Here is a 22,414-nt window from a genome sequence, read left to right as displayed (position 1 = left end):
GCAATGTACCTCGAGTTCTTTTATTCTCAGAACGCCCTGAGTACAGGTACGATTACAGCACGTCATTCTGCATCCATGGACTCATTCATGAGCCAACAGGGCAATTCCAGCTCACTTGTTCTGCCGTACAGCCTCACAGACGCTGCAGTTCTTATTTCTTCTCTCAAGGAACAGCAACATGTTTCTTACATTTAGACGTTCCATTTCTCCTGCTTTCCCTAAGGACTCTGTACAGATTCGTGTTGCTTATTTCCCATCTGAAAGGTGTTCCCGGTAGCAAGGACATGCAAGCAGTGCTGACTGTCAGCAGAACAGGACAGAGACGCTTTGTCCATAAGAAGAGAACTGTGATTCTAGGCCGGCCTGGAGCAGTTCCTCGTGTTTTGAAAGGTGGCTTCAAGTTTTCAGATCAAAATATCAGATGAATTGAATTGTTTTAGTACAGTTCACTGGAAGGTGCCGCTCCTGGAAGCTCAGTCAGACATCATAAAATAAGCGCACCAGCTGGTACCGCACTGAAAATGCAATCATGCTGCCCAGGACCTAGGATTAAAAACAGACAAATAAATCACAGTAATAACCAACCTGAATCTGAAACCTTACATCAGACAGTTCACTGGTCAGCAGGTTCTTCCTTTACAGATGGATTTGATGTGCTTTAATACACGGCCTGTTCACTATGTAGCACTGTGACCTGACTCAAGACCAAGCTGTATGCGCTTCCTATTCCCTTCTGCCAAAGATGTACTTGGCCCGAGCCCCGCTCTCTCTGTTGGAAGTCTTCTGTTGGAAGGGGAATTTAAGTGCTTTTTCCTAAGGAGAAACTCTTACCTTTGAACTGACACTGAAGAAGGAATTGTAGGCAATTAAGCTACGTCTTTTCTGAAACAAAACATCTACCAGGTAAGAGTTCACGCATTGAGTAGGAGTAGCAGCACTATCTGCAAGGTATGTTCTTGCATTCTGAGTTGCTTCAAAATGTTCCCACACCACACTCAAACTCCAGCTACCACTGAGTTGCATGCCACACTTACGTAAGGGCACCAGCTGGAGATAACACCGGTACTACTGTTATTTGGTATGACTGAAACACAGAACTGCAATAAAAGGCTGTGCTGTGTTAGAGTGACAAGGCAAGAACACAGTGCTGTTTTTCCAGCTGTTCTTCTAGCATCCAGGCACTCATGCTCTGAGGAGTTTCTCAAGCTAATCTAGGGCCTTAAAATTTAATAGCTCGTAGTTAAGGAAGCTGGGGACTGAAAGAAAGGACAGCTTCTTCCTGGAGCCGTGTAAACCTCAGACTCTCAAGTTGCACAACCTTAATTGCATCTTGCGTAAAGTGTGTGACACTTCCCATCCCCCTTTCCCCTAGATATTCTTGAGACAAATCTGGGTCTACTTCTATCACAGAATATGTTTCTTTGCTACCAGGAACGTTTGTCTGACCTGAATGAGCAGCAACAGGAGAGTGAGATTTCGTTCGTGGATGGGTCCAATCAGCTTTATAACAAAGTTAATAAGCGTCATATTATTGCACTCGGAGTATTCACCATCTTCATCCATTCCACTCCTCACATCTACTATGTGCAAGATCTTTACTACCTGGGGAAAAAAATATTGCATGCCATTTGCCATTTCATCAGGTATGTTTGGTGCTTCTTGCTAGATCCATTTTGTTGTACCATTCCAGTAGTTTGGCTTGGACTCTTACAAAAGAAACAGGATAGGCTTATGATGGTCTTAGGACAATTGCTGCAAGTGGTTGTTTTAGAAGAGTAATTATGAAGATGTAGTTAACATAGTGACTGCAAGAGACAGTGACTGAGCTAATTATAATGTGTTCTTCTCGATTTGAGCCAGGAAATAACCACTGAACCCAGAAGTTCTGCCTTCCCTCCTATCCTGCTGCTCCTGCCTCAAAACATGCCTAGTTTTGGAATGTTTTCCTGCTATTACCTTCAGAATGTATGTTCCCAGGGTTGAGAGGCTCTTAGTTTTGAATTTGGAGTAGCTCATCTCCAACTTCCCTGTTGTAGCATTGAGCCTAAAAGGAACGATAAAGTCTTAGTCAGGAAAGAGCAAAGAGACAGTGATCCCTACGTAAATAGATTTATATCTCAAGCCAAGTTGCTGAGAAAGAAATACACTGGTGAAGAAAGTAATGATATTCTGATATTGTATAGGAGCAGCTGCTCACACCTTGGTCCCTCAGACTGGGCAGTCAATAAAAGATTCCTCTCCTCTTCTACCTAACACATGCATAAAGCTGCAAGGTTAGAAGAACTGAATATATCTAGACATAATTAAAATCAGTGATAATACACAGTGATGCAGAATGCTTGCTACTGTAAGATCTTAGCAAATCCTAATGCAACAGCAGTAAGAACGGCCTGTATCCATTTATCTCAGTCTTGTAGCTGAGAATAATCATACTCTTAACAGTATGTATATGTATTCTTTTCTAGTACATATTACAGTATGTAAAATGTATTCTTTTCTAGTACATTTATTTGAGAAACTTGTGCTGATAGATTCAACCATAAATAGCGTGGCTGGCCAACTTTTAACCATCCAACCTACTTTGATTATATTAAATTAGATTAAAAAACTAGATATTAAAAAGAGCACCAACCAACGTATATTATTGTTTCTCAGCTGGCATAAACTAGTACCATTATAGATCTCTCAGGTACATTACCTTGGCAGTCGGTGGCGGGGACAAGGAATAATGTGGAAGAGTTGAGGCAATGAGTAGAGGAAGTTAAGCACTTGTGGGATGAAAAAAAGGAGCATTGTTTTGCTGAAGTGGCCCAGGATCCCCACCACAGCAAAGGTCATGCCAGCAAAGTAACAGAAGGTGTCCCCAACAAACACTTGGGATGGGTACCTGCAATCCACAAGGCAAAAGAGAAAAGGTCTGTCATAATCAGTGCTGCCAGTATAATTGGCTTCATGACCACCTGAAGACATTTCCTAATGGCAAGGTTGGTGCATGAAAGATACCAGTGGATTGCTGCTTTGCATTCTTAGTTCTAGCAAGAAGCCTGTCTATACCCCAGTATATTGCTTACATGTTGATGTTTTTGTTTGCAAAGGGAAAAAGAATATGCTTCCAAAGGAATGCTGAATGTTCATCCTCTTACCAGTTGTGGTAAAACAGCCCCAGCGTTGTAAAAAAAAACGGAATCATAATGTAGAGAGAGAAAATGTGATCATCCTGATAATCCCCTACAGGAGAAAAAGGAAAAAAAATTAAAAAAACCCGAGGCTCTGATGAGACAGGACTAGGTTCTTTTTAACTACGCCAACTACTGAAATCTGGGTTTTTATTTCCATTTGCTTTTTGCACTCCCAAGCATTACCTTACCGTTTAACTCTACAAGGTTGAATACGATAATGGAAGCAGCAATCACCAGAGACTGCCCTGCTTCAATCCCATTAATTCCAGCGAGAATGTTGATGGCATTAGTACAAAACACTGCTAGCATGCCCATGTACACATAGTAGAGGATACCTGCAGGTCAGAACGAGGCAAGTACTTTAGCATTCATTTTTGAAACAGGCTGTGGTCCAATTTACTGAAATTGTAGTTTCCTGTTTTGTAGGACAATCCATTATATAGTGTCTCAGTAAGCTACTGATTTCAAAATGTACTAGCAAACAGTTCCTTCTCCTGTACATGTTATCGTATGTACACGTGTACAGCACAGTGACTGCAGCAAATGTGCAACACAGCAGCAAACCGTGGCGATGCTGCTATTGGCATCTGAGGGCCAAGGGCCTTTGGCACTCTCATACTGCCAGAAACCTGGGAAAAGTCATGGTACTTATCTATGCCTAGCTAAATCCAGCATATATATATATATATATATCCAGCATATATATGCTGGACGTCTTGCTGGATCTCTGGATGGCTAATCTTGCCAGTATGATATTTAGTTGGTGATGTTCCCTCTCAATGAATAATTAACAAATCTTCCACAGGTTCCTTCTGCAGCATAGAGACTGACAAGTGTTAAAGTTTGAGATGTGCTCCTTAATTCATTGCTAACGACCATCAGTCAGTCAGCGCTTACCCAAGTCCAAGTGCATGCCCAGAAACGCCCGGAAAGGCTTAGGCACCACAATGGTTGTGTTCCCAAAGTTGGTGAAGTACACCATGAGCAGTGGGAGGGATGCCATGGTGGGGAGAAGGAGTTTGTGACGCCAGCGCAGGTTCAACACATCGTCTGCAAAGCCCAGGAAGATCATGCAGCAGATGGCAAGGAGCGAGCCAATGAGCTCCACAAACTGCGGGACAGAGAACGGGGCTCCGGTCACTAACGGGCATTCCCTGCTGCCGCGCTGCAGGCACACGGGAGCCCTACCTCGTCGTGAGGAAAGGCCGCGCACTGCTCCTCTACGAAGCACCGCAGGAAGGGCACGGGGATGAAGCAGAAGAGGATGATGAGGAACACGGCCCCGCTGATCATGCCCTGCGCCTCGGGGCTGCAAGGAAGGGGAGGCCAGCGGTCAGCCGGGACGTGGCGGGCCGGGCCGGGCCCGGCGGGCACCGCTACTCACATGGGCCGCCGGGAGACTTTGTTCAGGTCCTCGCCGAAGAGGCGCGCCGCCAAGAAATGCTCTTTGAAGGCCGGGATCAGCGTGAGCGTGGCCACGAAACCCAGCAGCGACCCCCCGACGTTGATGAGGAGCGGCGCGGCGGGACACGCCGCCATGGCCGCGCTGGGCGCTGCCCCGACGGGCGCGGAGCGGCTCCGGGCGGGTCCGGGCGGCCGGATGCTGGAGCGGAACGGACCGGATACGCGCGCGCCTTTTCCGTTCGGTCCGTGAGGGCGGCGCCATCTTTGGCCCTGGCAGCCGCCGCTCCTCCCGTTCCGCCGTCACACGGCGCTTCCTCCTTCCTCCCCGCACCCTGAAATAAAGAAACAAATCCGCGTTCGTTTGGGCCTTCATGAGGCGCTGTGGGGGGAAAAACAAGTGTTGGGGAGAAAATAAAGAAATAAAGAAATAAACACACGTTAGTTTGGCTCTTCCTGAGCCAGAAAACCCTTCCCAGGTGTGTTTGTGTGGAAAATGGCACCGTGCAGGTGTGAGACAGCGGGCTGCAGCCGGGAGATGAGCGGGGCGCGGGTGTGTGTGTCAGCACAGGTGGAAGAGGGCCGGGCTCATCCGACAGCCCAGCCCTGCCGCACTCTCCGCCTCACTCCCTGCCGCACTCTCCGCCTCACTCTACTCTCTGCCTCGCTCCGGACAGCGCCGAGGCTGTCTGGACATAAATGCTGGTGGCTGCAGACCCGCAGACCCGAACGGAAGCGGAGCGCAGCGGCACAGCGCCGTCCCGCCAAGGCCGCGGGGAGGCGTCGCTCCGGCACCGGAAGAACCGGGGCGGCCGCCCTCCTTCGTGCCGCGGGTCGCGGTGCCGCTGCGCGTTGCCGGCGCGCGGCGCCGCCGGGCCGGGCTCGGGCCACGTGCACCGCGGCATCGGGCCCGGGGCGGCCCTGCGCTCCGTGTGACCGGACAGGAGGCTGTAACCGCTGGGCCGGGCAGCGGCCGCCCGCCATGCCTCCCGGGCTGCCGTGAGGGCAACGCGCAGCAACATGGGGCCGGATCCGGGCTGGGCCGTGCTGGTGCTGCTCTTCGCCGCTTCGCTGCTCACCGTCGCGGCCTGGCTGCTCCAGTACTGGCGGTCGGCGGCTCTGCGATCGTCGCGGCGGCGGGTGCCGGTGACGGAGGAGGCCGGGGCCCGGGCGCTGCTCGCCGCGCTGCTCTCTCTCCGGTCCCTGCGGGAGCAGTGGCAGCGGGCCTGGGTGCGAGCCCTCAACGGCCAGGCGCGCCGGCACGGGGTACGGCGGGGTGCGGCGGGGGCCGGTGAACTGAGGGCCGGGCGGGGCCGGGGGCGTTGTGCAGCCGAGGGGGATTGCGTCGGATTCGGTCGGCGCCGTCCCCCCTTTGCGGGCTTTGAGGAAGGCAGAGACCTCGCCAAGCGCTTGTCAGGGGCTGTATAGTCTGCACTGAACTGTCCGGAGCAAGCGCTCGGTGTGCTGCGTGTTTGTGAGCCTGAACCAGAGATAGGGTTTCTTTACTCTGGACAAGCCAGAATTGCAGTGTGGTCGTGTTTGTGTGCTGGTTGGATTCATGGAATTGGACTAGAACGTCTCTGGGGTCCCATGTTAGACTTGCCCATCCTCTCTAAATCTGCCTGAGATACCCTGTCCGCTGGGAGCTAACAGAGTTCTCTTTGTAGAGTTCAGTCCAGATCACATTTGAAGAGGGTCCTCAGTTGCCACCAGCAGCAAATATAAGTGGTGTGACGTGCAAGGGCCAGTCGGGCCACAGCATGGTAAGGCTTTGTTATTCTGAATTGTGTCATGTGGGGTTTCTCTGCAGTCAGTCTTGTATGGGGATTGTTGATGTCCATGTCGTGGAAGTGGTAAACCCGGGGGAAAGTCGTGGGCTGGGTCCATAGTTTGATTCAGAGATTGCAGCTTGGACTATACATTGGTGAGCTCTGTGAGAGCAGTGGATGAGATCCATCTGATAAAGCCTAACGTAAGGATGCTGAGCCTGAGTATCAGGGCACTGTGTTGCAGGGAAGAGATCTCCTTTGTCACTGATAGTTCCTTGTTGGCTCACGTATGGAGTTTTAAATGGCATACTTAGAGAGCAGAACTGGGGCTGGCAGCTTGATGTTTCTGTCTTGCCTCAGTAGGTTAACCTTGCTTGTTGCTTTTACAGATTTTTCCATCTCCAATCTGTGTCTCAGCAAGGATAAAAAATTATTGATTTCCTTTTCTCTGTAGGTGCTGTGTTGTCATCTGTCAGCTGAAGCTGTGAAATTCCCTGTCTCTGTAACCCAGCAGTCTGCAGTTGCTGTTTCTGTGGACACGTATCATGTCACTTTGGCTCTGCTGCAGGCTGAGGTAATAGTTGTAAAAAGTTGGTTGGTTTGCTTGTTCAGAAAAAGAATCTGAAATTGCAATGGCTGGTGACTCCACAGTTGCTTTCAGGTTGGATTTGCTTCTCCAGAATTTCATTCTTCTCTCAAGTAGAATTAAGAGCAATTCCACAGGATGAGGCCAGTCCCACGCTACTGCAGATATTGCAGTCGGAAAGTTGTTCTGGAATGTCTTTGTTCTCGAAAACTTTAATCAAATTTTCTGTCTAAGTTTACCAGTAATGGGTAGGCCCTTTCAGTTGCTGAAGGTGAAGTAGGGCAAGAAACGCCAAATGAAAACAGAGTGTTTCTGACTGCGTCTTTGTTCTGGGACAGGTGGAGATCCACTTGGAGGAGATACAGAATCAGGGACTCCTGGTGTCGTGGACATTCAAGGACAGACCAGACTTGGATCTAACAGTTCTTCCAAGACTTCAGCCTTATGAGGTAAGCAAACAGGGAGGCTAGACTCAAGCAAGGGAAGAGGGGGAGGGACAGAAATGGTGTCCAGCCATGAAGAAGGCTGCTGCAGAGGGCAGAGGTTAGCAGCTTGTTACTGTGGCCCTTTTTGAGCGAAGGAGGGGATTATTTCACTCTGGAACCAATACTAGCTCGTCTATGCTAAAGGAACGCGTTAAAGAGAGCTGAAGCAGTTCTGACACTAGCTTTCTGAGTTTTGCATAACATCTGAACTCTGAATAGAACCTACGTAGCAAAACATGCTTTCTGTCTATGTAGGTTCTACCACTGTTGCCAATTGTGGAGCTGCAAAATGAGTTGGAGTATTTTATTTTACCTTTTGGACTTGTAAAGTGTTCAGAACACAGGAGTACTTGTGGCTCGATGAGCCAAACACGGATGTGCTTGCAACTCAGTTTTTGTTTTGTTTTTAATTTGGTGTTAGTTTTATTGAAATTGTTGCCTTATTCTTAGCGGATGTAGGAATTTGTCTTTTAGGAAAGTATGGTAGTATCATTACATGAGGTGGCAAGGATGTGGCAAACCTCAAAGGCTTTATTGTCAAACTGCAGCAGGGAGACTACAGATGTAAATGGTCAATTTAACTTGCTTATATAGCCTGTTTTTGCTGGTAACTATTACAGCAACGATTAAGCACTGGGGAGGAGGTGTAGAGGACAGGAGAATGTGGGAGGCTATTTGTGGGAGAAGGGCTGCTTAGCATCATAGAGGCTTGAGAGGCAGTTGGAGCTGTATACAGAGAAAAACTGTCTGCCTCGTTATGACATTCCTGCATTTCCTTTGGATTTGTGGAGTGAAGAACGAAGGGAAAGCGGATCTGTCTACCATAAAGGATCTAATTGAGGATACTATTGTCAGCACACAGCCAGCCATGATGGTGAATCTGAAGGCTTGCACAGCAGCAACTGGCGCAGTAAGGTTCTCTTCCTGTAACATTCTTGTGCCTTGTAAACTGTACCCTGAAGTGCTTTGGGGGGCTTAGATGCAGGAATTCAAGGGCTGAGGCTCATTTCTAGACAGCAGTCGCATCCTTGACAATAACTGGGGTATTGTGGCGCAGGGAGTGGAGGGAATTGGTGGGAGAGGCCCTTGGCGTGTTGCCTTTGGTTCCCCCTTCTAGTAGTCAGAAGGCTCATTCCTATCTGTCTCTTTTCCGGTCTACCCTAAATTTCATGTCTGAAATGACACAGGGGCCCACTAAAGGTTGACAGTTTGTGGAATCTGTACTACCTCTAGGTGGCATTGTGGATATTCCTGTGAGGACCATTTGTGAGATGCAAGCACAAATGTTGTGCGTCTTACTGCTATCTGCTGAAAAGCAAATGGTAAGTCATCAGTCTTCCTCTCATGATTCCTCAGGTATCCAGCAGTAAGGTGACCCAAGAGTCTCCATGCAGTGCAGTAGAAGCCCCTCTGGGTCCAAAGCTGTTGCTCCGGAATCTACGTGTGCTGAACTTATGCTCACAGAGGAATGGAGGTAAATGTGAAAATACTGCTAAGCTGAAGCAGGGCAAGTGTGGGGGTAGCAAGGTTAGAGCAAGTGGGTGTTTGTCTTGAAATGGAAATATGCATGTCTGAGCTCTGCCTTGATTTTACAGGTGCATATGTGCTCTCTTTCTCTGTTGCAGGAGTTGGGGAGATATGCTGTGTTGCAGAGCTAGACAGTCCCCCTCAGCAGAAACGGACAAGGCCAGTGAGAGCTGATAGTGCAGGCACTGCTGCAGAGATGGAGTGGAATGAAGAGCTTCTTCTGTAAGTGTCTGCCATCCTCCGGGCAGCTGCAGTAAAGGCAGACTACGTGTGACCCCTTTGTGTCCTCACCACTCTGAAGTAACTGATGAAGACAGTGTGGACGTGGTGTCTGTAATGCTGGGTGCTGTGTGTTCGTGTGCAGGGCTGCAAATAGTAGCAATCAGCCCCAGCTTGCATGTGTATTTCCTGCTTCCTTGTATGGTGTGTGTTTTAACTGGATGGGCGGAAGTGCTGATTGTGTGGAGTGCAGGGGCAGGAGCGTTTAGATTTCTAGACATAATTTTATTTATTTTTTTTAAATTTAATTTTATTAACTTGCTCTGGAAGCTTATGCAGCCCAGCATGGGACATTAACTTACATTCTCCTCACCATGCTGCTTCTTCTTGAGGCCTCCAAAACAAGACGCACATTTCAGAGCTTTGGAAAGGCAATTTGAGGGGAAGAAAATATTAAATGAACTTGTTAATAAGTGAACTTATTAAATGAACTTGTATACTCTGTGGCATTTCTTCAAAGACCGCCTAATACTGGTTCTTCTGTCTGTATTTCAACAGCGAGTTAGGACCCAGAAGTAAGGAGCTGAAGCTACAGGTGCTAGGGAACAGTGGCAAAGGGGAAGGTAAGTATGGGAAACCAAAAATAGATTTTAAGATGGGGTGACAAAAACTGCCTAAGGAACTTGCTGTGCTTTGAGCCTGTGATTCTTCTACGTTGGAATGATGTGTTACAAATTCCTCAAGGGATTTCCTTATCGAACTTTGTACGAGTCTGTGTGTGAAGTCACTCTCGAGTCAGTTGTCCTTAGTTAAAGGGTCCCGTGACCTGCACTTTCTTGCCTGGAAGCAGTGAGAGGGATGCAGAGATTTGTCCACGTGTATTGAAGGAACTGGGCAGAGGCTCTTAATTCTTTTTTGACTTGTACTCAGAGTACAGAGAGTTGCAGCTACTGTTTTTGGCAGAGGCTACAAAAATACAACTTATCTAATGTTTGTTTTGTAGATCAGCAAAGCAGGGCCTCCTCTGCTGAATGTGGAAACAACTGGAATCAAGGGGATCTGCTTTTTGATGTCCCGTGGGTCTAGTTTCCAAAAGCAGATGGACCTTGGGAAAGGTCTGAGGTGCTGAGAAGTTGTGTGGTGGTTTGTTTTTCCCTTTTTTCTTTTTTTTTTTTTTTGCAGGTGTGTTGCTGGCACATACTACTCTTTTGCTTGATTCTTTGGGCAAACAGCCCTCTGGGAGACAGGTCTGCTCGCTGGCCTCAGGAGCTGGGCAGCCGCTGGCAGCTGAAGCTACCATTGTATTGGAGGTGAGCTGATGACTTCATAAGTTCCGTGAGTGCACACTCTAGAAATATTTGTCATGTGAGTCCATAGCTGAAAACCAAAGCGATTAGGTCTGAGCCTGTTGTAGGGGACTAACAGACCTCTAGGCTGATAATATGTCACCTCACCCTTAGTCCCTGAGCTTCCCTTCCATTCAACAGACATTACAGCGAGGATGGCTCCTCGGTGCCCAGAGCGGTAGCTTTTGTCGTTTGTATGTCTGCCTTTCATTCTGGGAGGAGGGTAGTCCCTTCTGAGCTGTGTTCTACTCTTTGTAGCTTTTATACCAGGATTCTTCCGCATCTCTGAATGCTCAGCATGCCACATCTCTGCATACCAGCATCACCCCCACCAAGAAGGTGGAGATGGACCGGACCATCATGCCCGATGGCACCATTGTGACTACTGTCACGACAATTCAGTCCCGACCCAAGGTGGACTGTAAGCTGGGTGAGGCTGCGCTGAGATAGGAGTCTCGTACAGGTGGCTGTTCAGCTACTGAAAGTTGTGTTTGCTATGAACTTGCATCTTAAGTATGAAGTGGGTGGATGGTGCTTTTGGCTTTCAGGTTACTGTCTTGTGGCTGTCTGGAGACTAGTAGGTAGCACTGAGGGGAGGGAACTGACATATTGATATATCTCCCCATATTTGGAGAGAGATATCAGAGGGCTGAGCCTCTCTGACATTGTTTGAGGGTGGGACTTCTGCATGATGTTGGACTAAACATTTTGGCTTTCTTACTCTGTTTTCTTCACTGCTAAATGAGTTGTGCTCTATGTACTGAATACAGGCCTGAAAACCTGTTGACCTTGCTTACCAGTTGTTGCTGCTCGCAGTCTCGGCCTGATGTCTTGGTGAATGTAGTGCTGGATATTTAGTGAGGTAGGGTTGGGAAACAGCATAAACAAGGACTTGTGGCAGGGCTGCTTTGCGTGTCATTTCAATAGGCTTCTTACTAATAGACTGCTTCAAAGCCTCACATCGGCAGCCTCTGCAGATGTTCTCTGTGTGCGAGTGTGTGTGTGTGATGCTGTGTGTATAGGGGGCCGTGAGAATGTGATGCAGCTGCCTGAACTTCACGTCCACTTTTGTCTCTGTGTCTGCCGCTCCTTCACTGTGAAGATTCACCTTCAAGGTCACCATCCAAGGTGGAAGTGACAGAAAAGAAGACAACATTGCTTTTGGAAAGCAGCTGCCCTCACAATACCATGCCCAGCAGCAGCCGTAAGTGCTTCTAAAACAGACTTCTTAGTGGAGCAGTGATATTCCTTAGCCTTTCTCAGAAAGCAGCTGTCTGAATGAGGGTTGCCAAACTAATCTGCTGCCATGTATTGCACCGTACGTGCAGTAGCCCATTAAAAGCATTGTGGTCAGTAAGTGACCTCTTGCCTGTGCTGAAGGATGCTGCTTCAAGTGTTGGTATCTTTCTTCTTTCTTGTGCTCAGGGGACAGCCAGATGATGCCCAATGGCTTGGATCCAGTGGCTGAGACTGCAATCAGGCAGCTAACTGAGACAAATAAGTCTGCCAAGAAGACCCCAACAAAACGTAGCACGCTGATCATCTCAGGAGTTTCCAAGGTGTCTGGCAGTTAGAGGTCTCCACTTTCAGTCTGGGAGGCTGTTTCTAGGAATGTGTGTATGAAACCATCCTGTCCTGTAGGGAATGGTGAAGAAAGATCCCATTGCAGAGGACTTGGCTCAGCAGAGCCCTTTTGCTGATTTCTTGCAGCTTGTCCTTCTTTCCTGGCAAGCGTCAGGGTTACCTGGTCAGTCTGCAGGGCAGCTGCCATGGGAGGTTCACAAAGCATGGCAGAAGGGGAAACTGTTGATGTAGTCAGTTGGGAAACCTCATGGAGAATCTGAGTTATCCTGGGACTTTCTTATGGGAATGAGGGAGGTATTGCAAAATGCAATGGAATGGGGTATCTTCTGGTACGTTTCAGCAAGAAAAAATAAGTGACCGTTGTATGTTTGTGCTTTCTAGCACCAATGATTAAAACTGGAGATAAATGCAACCCTTTAGATCTTGTCTTCCTGTCTGACCCTCTTAACATCCTTCAGGTACCTCTTGCTCAAGATGAAATGGCACTTTCTCTGGGTTATGCTGCATCCATGGAGGCCACGGGATATGGGGATACTGTGGCAGTGTGTGCATCTGACCAGGTGCATGATTCCACTGAATCATCACAGCTGCTGGAAGCGTCACCATCAGAACAAAGAGCCAGTCAGGAGCTGGATGAGACGACGCGATCTGACATCTCTGAGAGACCATCTGTGGAAGATGTCGAGTCTGAAACTGGCTCCACGGGAGCCCTCGAGACGAGGAGCTTGAAAGATCACAAAGGTGAGGGTAAACTGTTGACTGGTAGCTAATGTCAACTTGTTGTCATTGAGAAAGGGCTGAGACCTTTGAAGCTTGCATATTCCTGAGATGGTGTTTTGGCTTCTGAGTTTGCAGATCAGACAAGTGCCTGTCAGTAGCTATTCTTCCTCTAAACTAAATCCGACTGAATTGCAGTTGGAAGCTAGGACTCAACCTATGTGCTTTTGCTGCTTGGGGTGATGGCTTCTTGTTTGAGAGTGGTCAGATAACAGTGTGCATTTGTTGCCCAGAGACTGGCCAGGGCAGGATACTGTTGTGATTGCCATCTCCTTCCTGTCTTTGCAGTTAGCTTTCTTCGGAGTGGTACCAAACTCATCTTCCGGAGAAAGAGCAAGCAGAAGGAAGCTGGTCTCAGCCAGTCACACGATGACTTGTCCAATGTCATCACTAGTTCTGCCACCAAGAAGAAAGCTGGCAGCTTCTCCCACCGCCTCATCAAACGCTTCTCCTTCAAGTCTAAATCCAAACCTAAGACTAGCGACAACACAACAACAGGTGAGAACTGAATGAAGGAGAAACCAGCTGGAAGGATTCAACAGAAATTGCCTTCTATTCTCTCGTCTTTCCACTCCACTGGTACCTGTGACCTGCAGTCCAGTTCCTTGCATCCTTGGCTGAAGGAAGACACCCTGGTACTTGATGCTGTTTGGCAGCAGAGGTCGTGAACCCAGGGCTGAGGCTGCTTAACTGCCTTTGCTCAGCCTTCTCTGACTGTTAGGCTCTCTCAAAAAAAACTGGCTGATATACTAATCCCCACTGGGGACCCAGGAGCTTCAGCAGTGACTCTGTCTTTGCAGCTGTCCAGCTTCTCCAGGTGTTTCCTCGAAAGGGGGGGGGATCTTTCAAGTGACAGCCTCACTTAAAAAAGTGAGAAACTGCTAAGGTATCTGTATTTGTCAAGAGCTATGGGTTGTAACCTTCCTGAATTTTGATAGAGAGAATGGTGTGGTCATGAGCCATTCACCTGTTGCTCTTGCTTGGTGCAGAGGCTTGTTGCCTGACTGAGATGTGTGCTGCATTGTGGGATGGTGCGTTCCTGGCCCAAGTACTGTGAGCAGAATGAGATGCTGTTCCCCTATTGGAATGGCTTCCGGTTCAGAAGGTGCTGAGGAAGCCTGCTTTCTGTGCTCTACTGATGAAGAAAGGTGTCCCTAAGAAGGAGGAAGTCTTAAGCATTAGGCAAGTTTTCTGTAGAAGATGGAGTCCTTGCAAGGTTTGGTTGCTGCTTTTGGTGCTGCTGCCTCCAGTATTCGTGTTCTGGAGCAGGGAAGAGACCTTGCTGCATGCATGTACCAGCTGTCTTCTGTACAAGTGGAACCCTTGTACGTAACTGGGGCTTCCGCAGAGTTCTGCTGGAGGACGGCAGAGGCCGTCATCTGGTCTTGCACTGTGCATGGCCTCGCTCTCTTATGGGTCTTGGCACTAATGACCAATAATGTACTGGAGTAGGACAAGTGAGAAACGTGGCAATACCAGCAAAAGAGCAGCATGATATGAAACCTCGAGCTGTGTGGCATCTCAAGTGAGGAGCTGACGCATTTTCACAGAGAAAAGTATAGAAAGAGCCTTTTTTGATGGTGTTTGATATTCTGCTTCTTAACAATATCATTCTCTGTGTTTAAAATAGGGGCATTTTTGCAGTGGGTGTTTCTTGAGGGAGAGCCGCTTGGGGGAAGATGAACTGCTTGCACAAGAGTAAACACTGCCCTTCTCAATGAATGTTCTTCCAGTTTGGTGAGGTGCATGCATTAGGAATATTCCCAGAGGCCCAGTCTGGATGAGTGTTACTGAGGAAAAGATGTACCCTGTCAGAGTAGGTGGTTTGAACACGGAAGCTCTTTCTGTTTTGTGGGTTGTGGAGTTGAGGAAATTGAGCAAAAGGGAGGAGAAAGCCTCAGAAAATAGATCACTTAGGCCAGACTGAGTTCTCTTGCTCAACATTTCTGTTCAAGTGTATCTTGAGATGGGCTGTTGGTATATTTCATTTACCTCATTCATTGTTTTTGATCTGCTGGTTCCTCTCAAGGTTGAATGGACCTTATAATTTGACTGTTCTAGCTGGCTGAGCAGGAAACTCTTCTCTGTTTTTCAAGGTCTGGAATTTTTTTTTGCCATTCCCCAGCTCTTTTGTGTCTTGTCTCCTTTTTTCTTGCTTTCCTTACATGTCAGCACAGTACTGTGGCTGGGCCCACGGGGCTTTCTGTGCAACTTGATGCAATGCAGATGTCACAGAGCTTGCTATTCAGTGAGAATAATGAAAATCAATTTATTTGATTCACCACTTTGGGAGGTTGGCTGTCTGCAGCTAAGCCCTAGTAACCTCTGGTTTGGTGTAGGCTTCCTTCTCTGGGTCAGTGATGTATCACACGTTTGGTTCTGGTTTTGGTTTTTATTCTCTCTTGCAAAGTCCCTCTGTCATTAACGTTACTCATATTTTTCTTTGTTTTCCCAGGTAAGTTTGAGGGTTTTTTGAATGAAATGTGCTGGTTGTGCCTTGGCAGCAGAACCTCTCTAGTGGGATCACTTGAAGCTTTGTGTTTCAGATGGCTTTGAACTGAAGGGTTGATGGCTCTTCCTACAGATTTACAGTTGGACCTTCTATAAGTCTTATTTAATATTGATGCATTCTTTAACACTATTAGCAGCGGGAGCTATCTTGGCATGGGGCAGCTTGTGGCAAGTGCCCAGGGCTCCCAGCAGCGCTTCTGGAATGTTAATGAAAGAACAGCTATGAGAGATAGTGAGCATTGCCCTTGGTGGCAAGTTGGATCACTCTGCAAAATGCCAACAAGGTTTGCGTCTGTTAAACACTTATGTCATCTTAAACAGGAACAGTTTGTTCAGCCTCAGAGGAAGGATGCAATAGAAGAGCTGGAAGTAAAGCACAAACTGGAGTTCCTCACTGGCCTCAGGGAACCAAGGAGGTTTTTCTAGCTGTGTTAAATAGGTTATTTCTAGAATACGGCTGTGCATCATAATGAATTTGTTCCTGCTTTGTGGGCTCCCGGATGTGCTTGCTCCAAAGTGGAATTACTGTTTTTGATATTTTACCTTTGACCTTTCAAAAGAACTACAGCAATGTCTCAAAAGAATCATCTCGGAGTATCCTGTGCTGTCATCCATAGAGTGAATGGCACATATGATGCATGACAGTGATTGTGGTTTTTAACCTCGAATTCTTGGTGGTGTTCTTTATCGTGGGCAGTAAATTGGATGTGGAACTTTGCATCCGGGTAGGTAGCTTGCTAGTTCAGACAGGGTGCACCCCCAAACATTATCTCACGTGTCTGTGTTCGTTTTCTTTCTGCCACATTTCTTCTTAAAATTCTACAGTGCAGAACTGATATTGTAGCCTGTGTTTTTTCTACCAAATGTTCTCTGTAAGTGCATCTTATTTTTCAGAGTATTTAGATAAGATGGCATTTCAGGGACGGTGGGGTAAGGGAGAACAGGTCAGTTGTCTGCAGTTGTTCAGTACGTTCTTGGTTTAATGCATTCATCCTTAATCTTCATATCTGTACGTGGCTTCCTTTCCCGATTGCAAAGTTTTGGGTTTTTTTGTCCTTCAAGTAGTAGGTGACTGAGTTTGTGTTTCCTGGCTACATGAGCATGTGTGAATCTGCTGGATTACTGGAAGCCAGGTACAAATCCACAAAGAGATGTGATTATTGGCCTAGGAAATGATTCTTTTGTCACATTCTTTTCTGAGTGAAAGGGAAGGTCACATAGGTGTCCAGCCTCCAGAAACTATCAACAGAGTCTCATGGAGTTTTCTTTCATAAAACAGCTAAAATAGGTCTGTCTGTATTTAATCACTGCTTGTGCTTTTTTTTTTTTTTTTTTTTTTTTTTAAAAAAAAGTTTGAAATCTGCCTCCACCTGTTGAGATTAGTGTGGATATTCATTCCCTCGCCTTGTTGCCACTTTAGACTCTGTAGATTTTATAGCAATTTTATGCAGTGTGTCATCTTACTCTTTAGACTCCAATGATCTCCCATTCTTAGGTTGCAGTCTCAGGGTAGCCTCAATATTTGCACTTAATGAAATTGGTCCTTGACCAAATAATGGTGTGGAGAAAAGGAGCGGAAAGGTGGTGAACGTGAACACAGAGTTCAGCCTGTTTATGTGAGCCTGTGTTCCAAATGCTACATTTTGCTGCTGGCTACATAGGAAAAAAGAGGGACTATTAAATGAAACCAAAGTATACTTTTTTTTTTTTCCCCCCCCTTCGTGGTGTGTTGGACAAAGAGAGTTAGTAGAATTTACCTGTGTATTTCCACTTCTTTGAAGAAAACAGATTTCTCTAGCTATTTGTGACTGTATTTCTGTCTGGATGTGCTCTCTTCTCATGTTTTGGCAAGGCCTTTAAGAATCTCCCTGTTGAAAAAGCCCTTGACATCTGCCTGCCTTTCTGTACCCTTGTAAAGTGAGAAAAACATGCATGAACGAAGGGGCCTGCAGAACCATCGGTGCTTTAGCTTGTTGTAAGCTTTAATGTGATAGATGTTGACTGAGGCTTGATACTTGGAGGGAAGGTTCGGTGGCTGCCCAACTCAAGGGTAGAAGGATTGGGTACGTCCATGTTTGCACATGCTTGTGAATGGAATGTTCTCTGAATTTGTGAAACCGACTGCAATGCACAGACTGGACAGACATGGTTGGAGGGCTTGGGAGAGGCCTCATGTGGTGTCCACAGAATACATCTTACTGTGATATATCTCTGCAGAGGTGGAGTCGAGGACAAGTTGAACCACTGCACCTGTGAACACCTTCCAAATGCTGAAATAGTTGAAGGTGACTTTAGACACAGTTGGCTGAAGTGGGGGAGAAGGAGCGGAGACTGTTCAGCTGGTCAGGAAACAGTGCAGCGGAGGGGGAAACATCAAGAAAGCTTCCAACAGCTCGTGCTGTTTCTACTCTTGAACTGGGTACATGGAGCTGTGTGTGTTTAAACGCTTTTATCTTTGTTGTTACTTCTTACGGCAGCTGCTCTGAGTCATGTTTGCTGATCCCACAGCAGGGTTGTTACTGGGTCTGTTGCGATGCTCGGCTGCTGGTGGATGCTATTTGCTCCTGGGATCCTTTGCCCTGTTTCTCCTCTCCCTGCCCCCAGTTCATGGTGAGTGTCATGGAATGAACAGTGTCATGGAATGAACAGTGTCATGGAATGAACAGTGTCACTGGTGTCAGACTGACAAACAACTGAATGTATTGTGATACTCACAGATCTCTGTACACAGCATGGCTGCTCTGTGCCATCTTTGCTTGTAGATACCGGACCAATTGGCTGCTAAACCTGAATTAGCACCGCTCCCATTGCGTGCTTTTTGTTCTCCTGCATCTTAACGCCTTTTGCTGGTGGTTTATTTGAATTCCAGGTTGTTTGGAGGGAAAAAAAACAGGAACTTGTAGTTATTTAAGAAATGGAAATGACCTAATTCCAACAAAATGAAGTGATTGAACCTTTGTAAATGTTGAAGAATTCCATTGCTGTGTAATGGCTGAACCTGTTAAATTATTAAAACACGTGGAAATGAAGACCGGATCCTGACCTTTGCTGAGTGACCTTTACTTACGGAGCGTTACCTCGGTAAGAAGCGCGTACGTAAAACCGTTCGGGAATTAGAGCAGTCGTGGCGCATGCGCACTGGCGTCCTAAAACTGGCGCATGCGCACTGGCGTCCTAAAACTGGCGCATGCGTACTGGCGTCTTAAAACTGGCGCATGCGCACTGCCGTCCTAAAACTGGCGCATATCTCCTAACATCACCCCCAACAGCACCCTATTGTCACCACCCCATAAAAAAAACCGGATTTGGCCCCAAAATGGCGCTGCGTACCCTTATAGCCTCACTGTGGGGCTCTATGGGGCTCAGTGGGTCTCTATGGGGCGCCGGGTTCCCTCTGGCTCCTCCCCCATCTCCTCGTGACTCCCGTTGTAAATAAGCGGCCGGTTCCGGTTCCAACCGGGACCCCCGAACCCCCCGCAGCCCCATGGCGGAAACACCGGAAACGGACAGCCGGAAACCGAGCTGCACCCCCCACAGCCGGAACCGGAAATAAGAAGGCGGTCTCAGAGATATCCCACAATCCCCTCCGCCGGAAGAGACGCCATTGCTCGCGAACAAAATGGCGCCCACCAAATGAGGCGTTATATCCCGCAATGCACCTTGCCGGAAGTGACGCTATTGCGCATGATCAAAATGGCGACCGCTAACTGCCACGTTATATCCCACAATACACCATACCGGAAGCGACGCTATTGCGCATGATCAAAATGGCGACCTCCAAATGCCTCGTTATATCCCACAATGCAACATACCGGAAGCGACGCTACTGCGCATGATCAAAATGGCGACCTCCAGATGCCGCGATATGCCGCGTTATATCCCACAATCCACCTTGCCGGAAGTGACGCTATTGCGCATGATCAAAATGGCGACCTCCAGATGCCACGTTATGCCCCGTTATATCCCACAATGCAATATAGCGGAAGTGACGCTACTGCGCATGATCAAAATGGCGACCTCCAAATGCCGCGATATGCCGCGTTATATCCCACAATGCAACATACCGGAAGCGACGCTACTGCGCATGACCAAAATGGCGACCGCCAATTGCCACGTTATGCCGCGTTATATCCCACAATGCACCATACCGGAAACGACGCTACTGCGCATGATCAAAATGGCGACCGCCAATTGCCACGGTATGCCGCCTTATATCCCACAATGCACCATACCGGAAGCGACGCTACTGCGCATGTTCAAAATGGCGACCGCCAATTGCCACGTTATGCCGCCTTATATCCCACAATGCACCATACCGGAAGCGACGCTACTGCGCATGACCAAAATGGCGACCTCCAGATGCCTCGTTATGCCGCGTTATATCCCACAATGCACCTTGCCGGAAGTGACGCTATTCCTCACTATGAAAATGGCGCCCGCGACGTGCCGGGACACTGTGGGGCTTTATGGGGCTTCTATGGGGCTCTGTGGGGCTCTATGGGGCTTCTATGGGGCTCTGTGGGGCTCTATGGGGTTCTGTGGGGCTCTATGGGGCACTGTGGGGCTTCTATGAAGCGCTCTTTATCTCTATGTGTCTCTATGTGGCTGTATGTGGCTGTGTGGGGCCTCCACCGTCACCACCATCATTCCCCTCACACCACCCACATCACTGCCCCCCCACCATTACCCCCATCACCCCCATTATCCCCATCACCCCCATTATCACCATCACCCCATTATCACCCCACCATTGTCCCCCCACTGTCCCCCCCCACTGGAACCTCTCCCCCATTCATCACCGTTGTCCCCCACCATCCACTGCTGTCACACCCATCACCTCCCCCCCACGTCACCCCACTGCCCAATTCCAAGTGGTTTTCTTCCACTCTAACCACTAAGCGGGGTTAGAGCGGATGAAAACCAAGAAAAGACTGGTTAGAGCGGAGGACAAGTAATGACGGGTTAGAGCTAAGTAAAATCAAGAAAAAATGGTTAGAGCGGACGAAAACCAAGAAGAGAAGGATTAGAGCAGAAAAAAACCAAGAAAAGCAGGTTTAGAGTGGAAGAAAATCAAGTAATGCTGAGTTAGAGTGGAGGAAAACCAAGAAAAGCGTGGTTAGAGCGGAAGAAAACCAAGAAAAGCATGGTTAGAGTGGAAAAAAACCAAGAAAAGCTGGGTTTATAGCAGAAGAAAACCAAGAAAAGCAGGGTTAGAGCGGAGGAAAACCAAGAAAAGCGGGGTTAGAGCAATTCCCCTCTCTCTGCTCCCCCTTAACATAAACTATAAATCTGTAATTACCCTTTGCCTTAGTGAGGCCCCCTTTCCCTTTCTGTAGCTAAGTGTTCTCTTTTCATCTACTATGGGGTCCTTTTTCACTATTCAGTCCCTCATCTACTCATCGTCACATTCCAACATGGTTCCTTGTGTAACTCCATTGATACCTCCACATCTACATACAGCTTCATTGTCAAACATCAGCTCCATGTCCCCCCCCAGACACCTCAACATCCCCCCCCAAACATCTCTGCCCCCCATCAGCTCAGCATTATTCCAGTATCAGAGCCAGAACTCACCTCCTGTAGTGCTGTTCTAGGCCGAGCAATGTGATGGCGGAGAAGCCAAGTCCTGCAGCTCCATCCAGCAGCTCTTGGTCCAAGGCAGCAACAGAGCAGAAGAGCTTCTTCATGTGGGTAGATGTGACCTATCATCCTGATTGGGCACCTGCTGAGGGGAGGGGCCCACCCCATGGGCACAGGTGGGGGCCGTTGAGGGGTGGATTGTGATTGGTTGGAGCCTGGCTCCTCCCCTCCTTGATTGGTATTTAAGGGCTGGGAAGGGCAGGGGGCAGCATCAGTTCCAGCTCGGTGCTCCTATGGGAGCATTGAGGGAGAGGATTCTCCTTCCTGCTGCTTTCGAGCTCTGGATGCCATATGGGATGCGACTCTGCTTGGAGATCCTTTCCTTTGGGGTCAATGGTGAGTCTTTGGCTTTGCAATGGGGTAAGGAATTTCTTCTTTATTACTGGACTGATGTCTTCTCCTTTTGATTGCTCCTAACAGCACTTATGGATGGGGGTGAGAAGGAGCTGTATCTAGAGCCTCCTTCCTTTGGATGGAGGGCTCAGCCTTCACAATGGGGTGAGCGATCCCTTCTTTATTGCAGGGTTTGGGGGTGGAATGGGTCACTTTGGGATGCTCCATCCCTAGAGGTGTTTGAGGCTGTGGGACCTTGGTGTGGTGGTTGGGTACTGTCCCCATAGCAGGAGGGTTGAATGGAGATGGTCGTGATGGTCTTCAGTGCTGATCATCATTTGATTCTATGCTCATATATTGCAGAGTATCAGCCCCAGTGCTGGCTCCTATGGGACGTTGTTCATCACTATCTCCATCTGGACACGGAGCCATTGGCTGCTGCTCTCTGGACTCGGTTCTACAGCCAGTTCTTCATCCATCTCATCATCTTCCCGTCCACTTGGTGTCTTCATCACTTGGACATGAGGATGGTGTGGGGTCCTGCATCAGAGGCCTTGTTGAAGTCTAAGTAGATGATATCAGCAGGTCTTCCTTCATCTGCTGATGTATCAGTGCCATCATAGAAGTCTATGAGGTCAGTCAATGAGGATTTGCCCTTGGTGAAGTCACACTGGTTCTCCATCATCACCTCCTGCCTTCCATGAGCCCTGGGTCCTTCTATGAGGATCTCCATCATCACCTCCTGCTTCAATGAGCCCTGGGTCCTTCTATGAGGATCTCCATCATCACCTCCTGCCTTCCATGAGCCCTAGTCTGGGTCTTCTATCGGATCTCCATCGTCACGCTTCTGCTTCATGAAGCCTGGGTCCTTCTATGAGGATCTCATCGTACCTCCTGCCTTCGTGAGCTGGGTCCTTCTATGAGGATCTCCATCATCACCTCCTGCCTTCCATGAGCCCTGGGTCCTTCTATGAGGATCTGCTGTGGTCATTCCCCAGCACAGCAGTGGGACCCGACGGCTCAGCCGTTCCCTGGGCTCATCCCTTCTACCTTCCTA

At 48.2% G+C, this 22,414-nt stretch overlaps 2 protein-coding genes and 1 long non-coding RNA gene across 6 annotated transcripts; 2 read left to right on the top strand and 1 right to left on the bottom strand.

The window, feature by feature from the left end:
* Positions 1-4: 4 nt before the first annotated feature.
* DPAGT1 (dolichyl-phosphate N-acetylglucosaminephosphotransferase 1) lies at positions 5-5,765 on the bottom strand. Of its 3 annotated transcripts, none has more exons than XM_032449068.1 (9): positions 5,660-5,765; positions 4,564-4,915; positions 4,077-4,290; positions 3,368-3,514; positions 3,144-3,228; positions 2,699-2,887; positions 1,957-2,044; positions 1,447-1,602; positions 5-543 (listed from the first exon to the last, which is right to left on the bottom strand). In XM_032449068.1, the coding sequence occupies exons 2-9, from the start codon at positions 4,843-4,845 to the stop codon at positions 478-480; spliced, it is 1,227 nt and encodes a 408-aa protein (XP_032304959.1). In that variant the 5' UTR covers positions 4,846-4,915; positions 5,660-5,765; the 3' UTR covers positions 5-477. The 3 variants fall into 3 exon arrangements, with proteins under 3 accessions (XP_032304959.1, XP_032304958.1, XP_015739293.1); XM_015883807.2 differs by lacking the exon at positions 5,660-5,765 and adding an exon at positions 4,368-4,488 and having other exon boundaries at positions 7-543; positions 4,564-4,831; XM_032449067.1 differs by lacking the exon at positions 5,660-5,765 and having other exon boundaries at positions 4,564-4,971.
* On the top strand, positions 5,433-18,420 carry C2CD2L (C2CD2 like). Of its 2 annotated transcripts, XM_015883801.2 has the most exons (14): positions 5,436-5,846; positions 6,248-6,343; positions 6,804-6,923; positions 7,274-7,384; positions 8,217-8,330; positions 8,777-8,894; positions 9,046-9,169; positions 9,725-9,789; positions 10,349-10,476; positions 10,771-10,942; positions 11,615-11,716; positions 11,938-12,071; positions 12,555-12,837; positions 13,162-18,420. In XM_015883801.2, exons 1-14 carry the CDS (start codon positions 5,601-5,603, stop codon positions 13,380-13,382), a joined length of 2,034 nt encoding a protein of 677 aa, XP_015739287.1. In that variant the 5' UTR covers positions 5,436-5,600; the 3' UTR covers positions 13,383-18,420. The 2 variants fall into 2 exon arrangements, with proteins under 2 accessions (XP_015739288.1, XP_015739287.1); XM_015883802.2 differs by lacking the exon at positions 8,217-8,330 and having other exon boundaries at positions 5,433-5,846.
* A 2,175-nt stretch (positions 18,421-20,595) lies between these two features.
* LOC116654369 lies at positions 20,596-22,162 on the top strand. Its single transcript, XR_004309566.1, has 3 exons — positions 20,596-21,360; positions 21,445-21,522; positions 21,721-22,162. It is a non-coding gene; the product is annotated as an uncharacterized LOC116654369 (long non-coding RNA).
* The last annotated feature ends 252 nt before the right edge of the window (positions 22,163-22,414 follow it).

This window comes from Coturnix japonica, chromosome 24, assembly GCF_001577835.2.
Source record: "Coturnix japonica isolate 7356 chromosome 24, Coturnix japonica 2.1, whole genome shotgun sequence".
In the NCBI taxonomy this organism is placed as follows: Eukaryota; Metazoa; Chordata; class Aves; order Galliformes; family Phasianidae; genus Coturnix; species Coturnix japonica.
Note: the sequence above shows the minus strand (reverse complement) of the source record. Positions and strands in the feature narration are given on the sequence as shown.

Excerpts from the sequence above, each read along its gene's own strand:
- C2CD2L (XM_015883801.2), top strand. The coding sequence starts at position 5,601 with ATGGGGCCGGATCCGGGCTGGGCCGTGCTGGTGCTGCTCTTCGCCGCT. Across the intron at positions 8,331-8,776 it reads GCACAGCAGCAACTGGCGCA|GTATCCAGCAGTAAGGTGAC; the intron begins GTAAGGTTCTCT and ends ATGATTCCTCAG. Across the intron at positions 9,170-9,724 it reads TGGAATGAAGAGCTTCTTCT|CGAGTTAGGACCCAGAAGTA; the intron begins GTAAGTGTCTGC and ends GTATTTCAACAG.
- DPAGT1 (XM_032449067.1), bottom strand. The coding sequence starts at position 4,956 with ATGAAGGCCCAAACGAACGCGGATTTGTTTCTTTATTTCAGGGTGCGG. Across the intron at positions 3,515-4,076 it reads GGGCATGCACTTGGACTTGG|GTATCCTCTACTATGTGTAC; the intron begins GTAAGCGCTGAC and ends TCTGACCTGCAG. Across the intron at positions 544-1,446 it reads TCCTGTTGCTGCTCATTCAG|GTCCTGGGCAGCATGATTGC; the intron begins GTCAGACAAACG and ends TTTTAATCCTAG.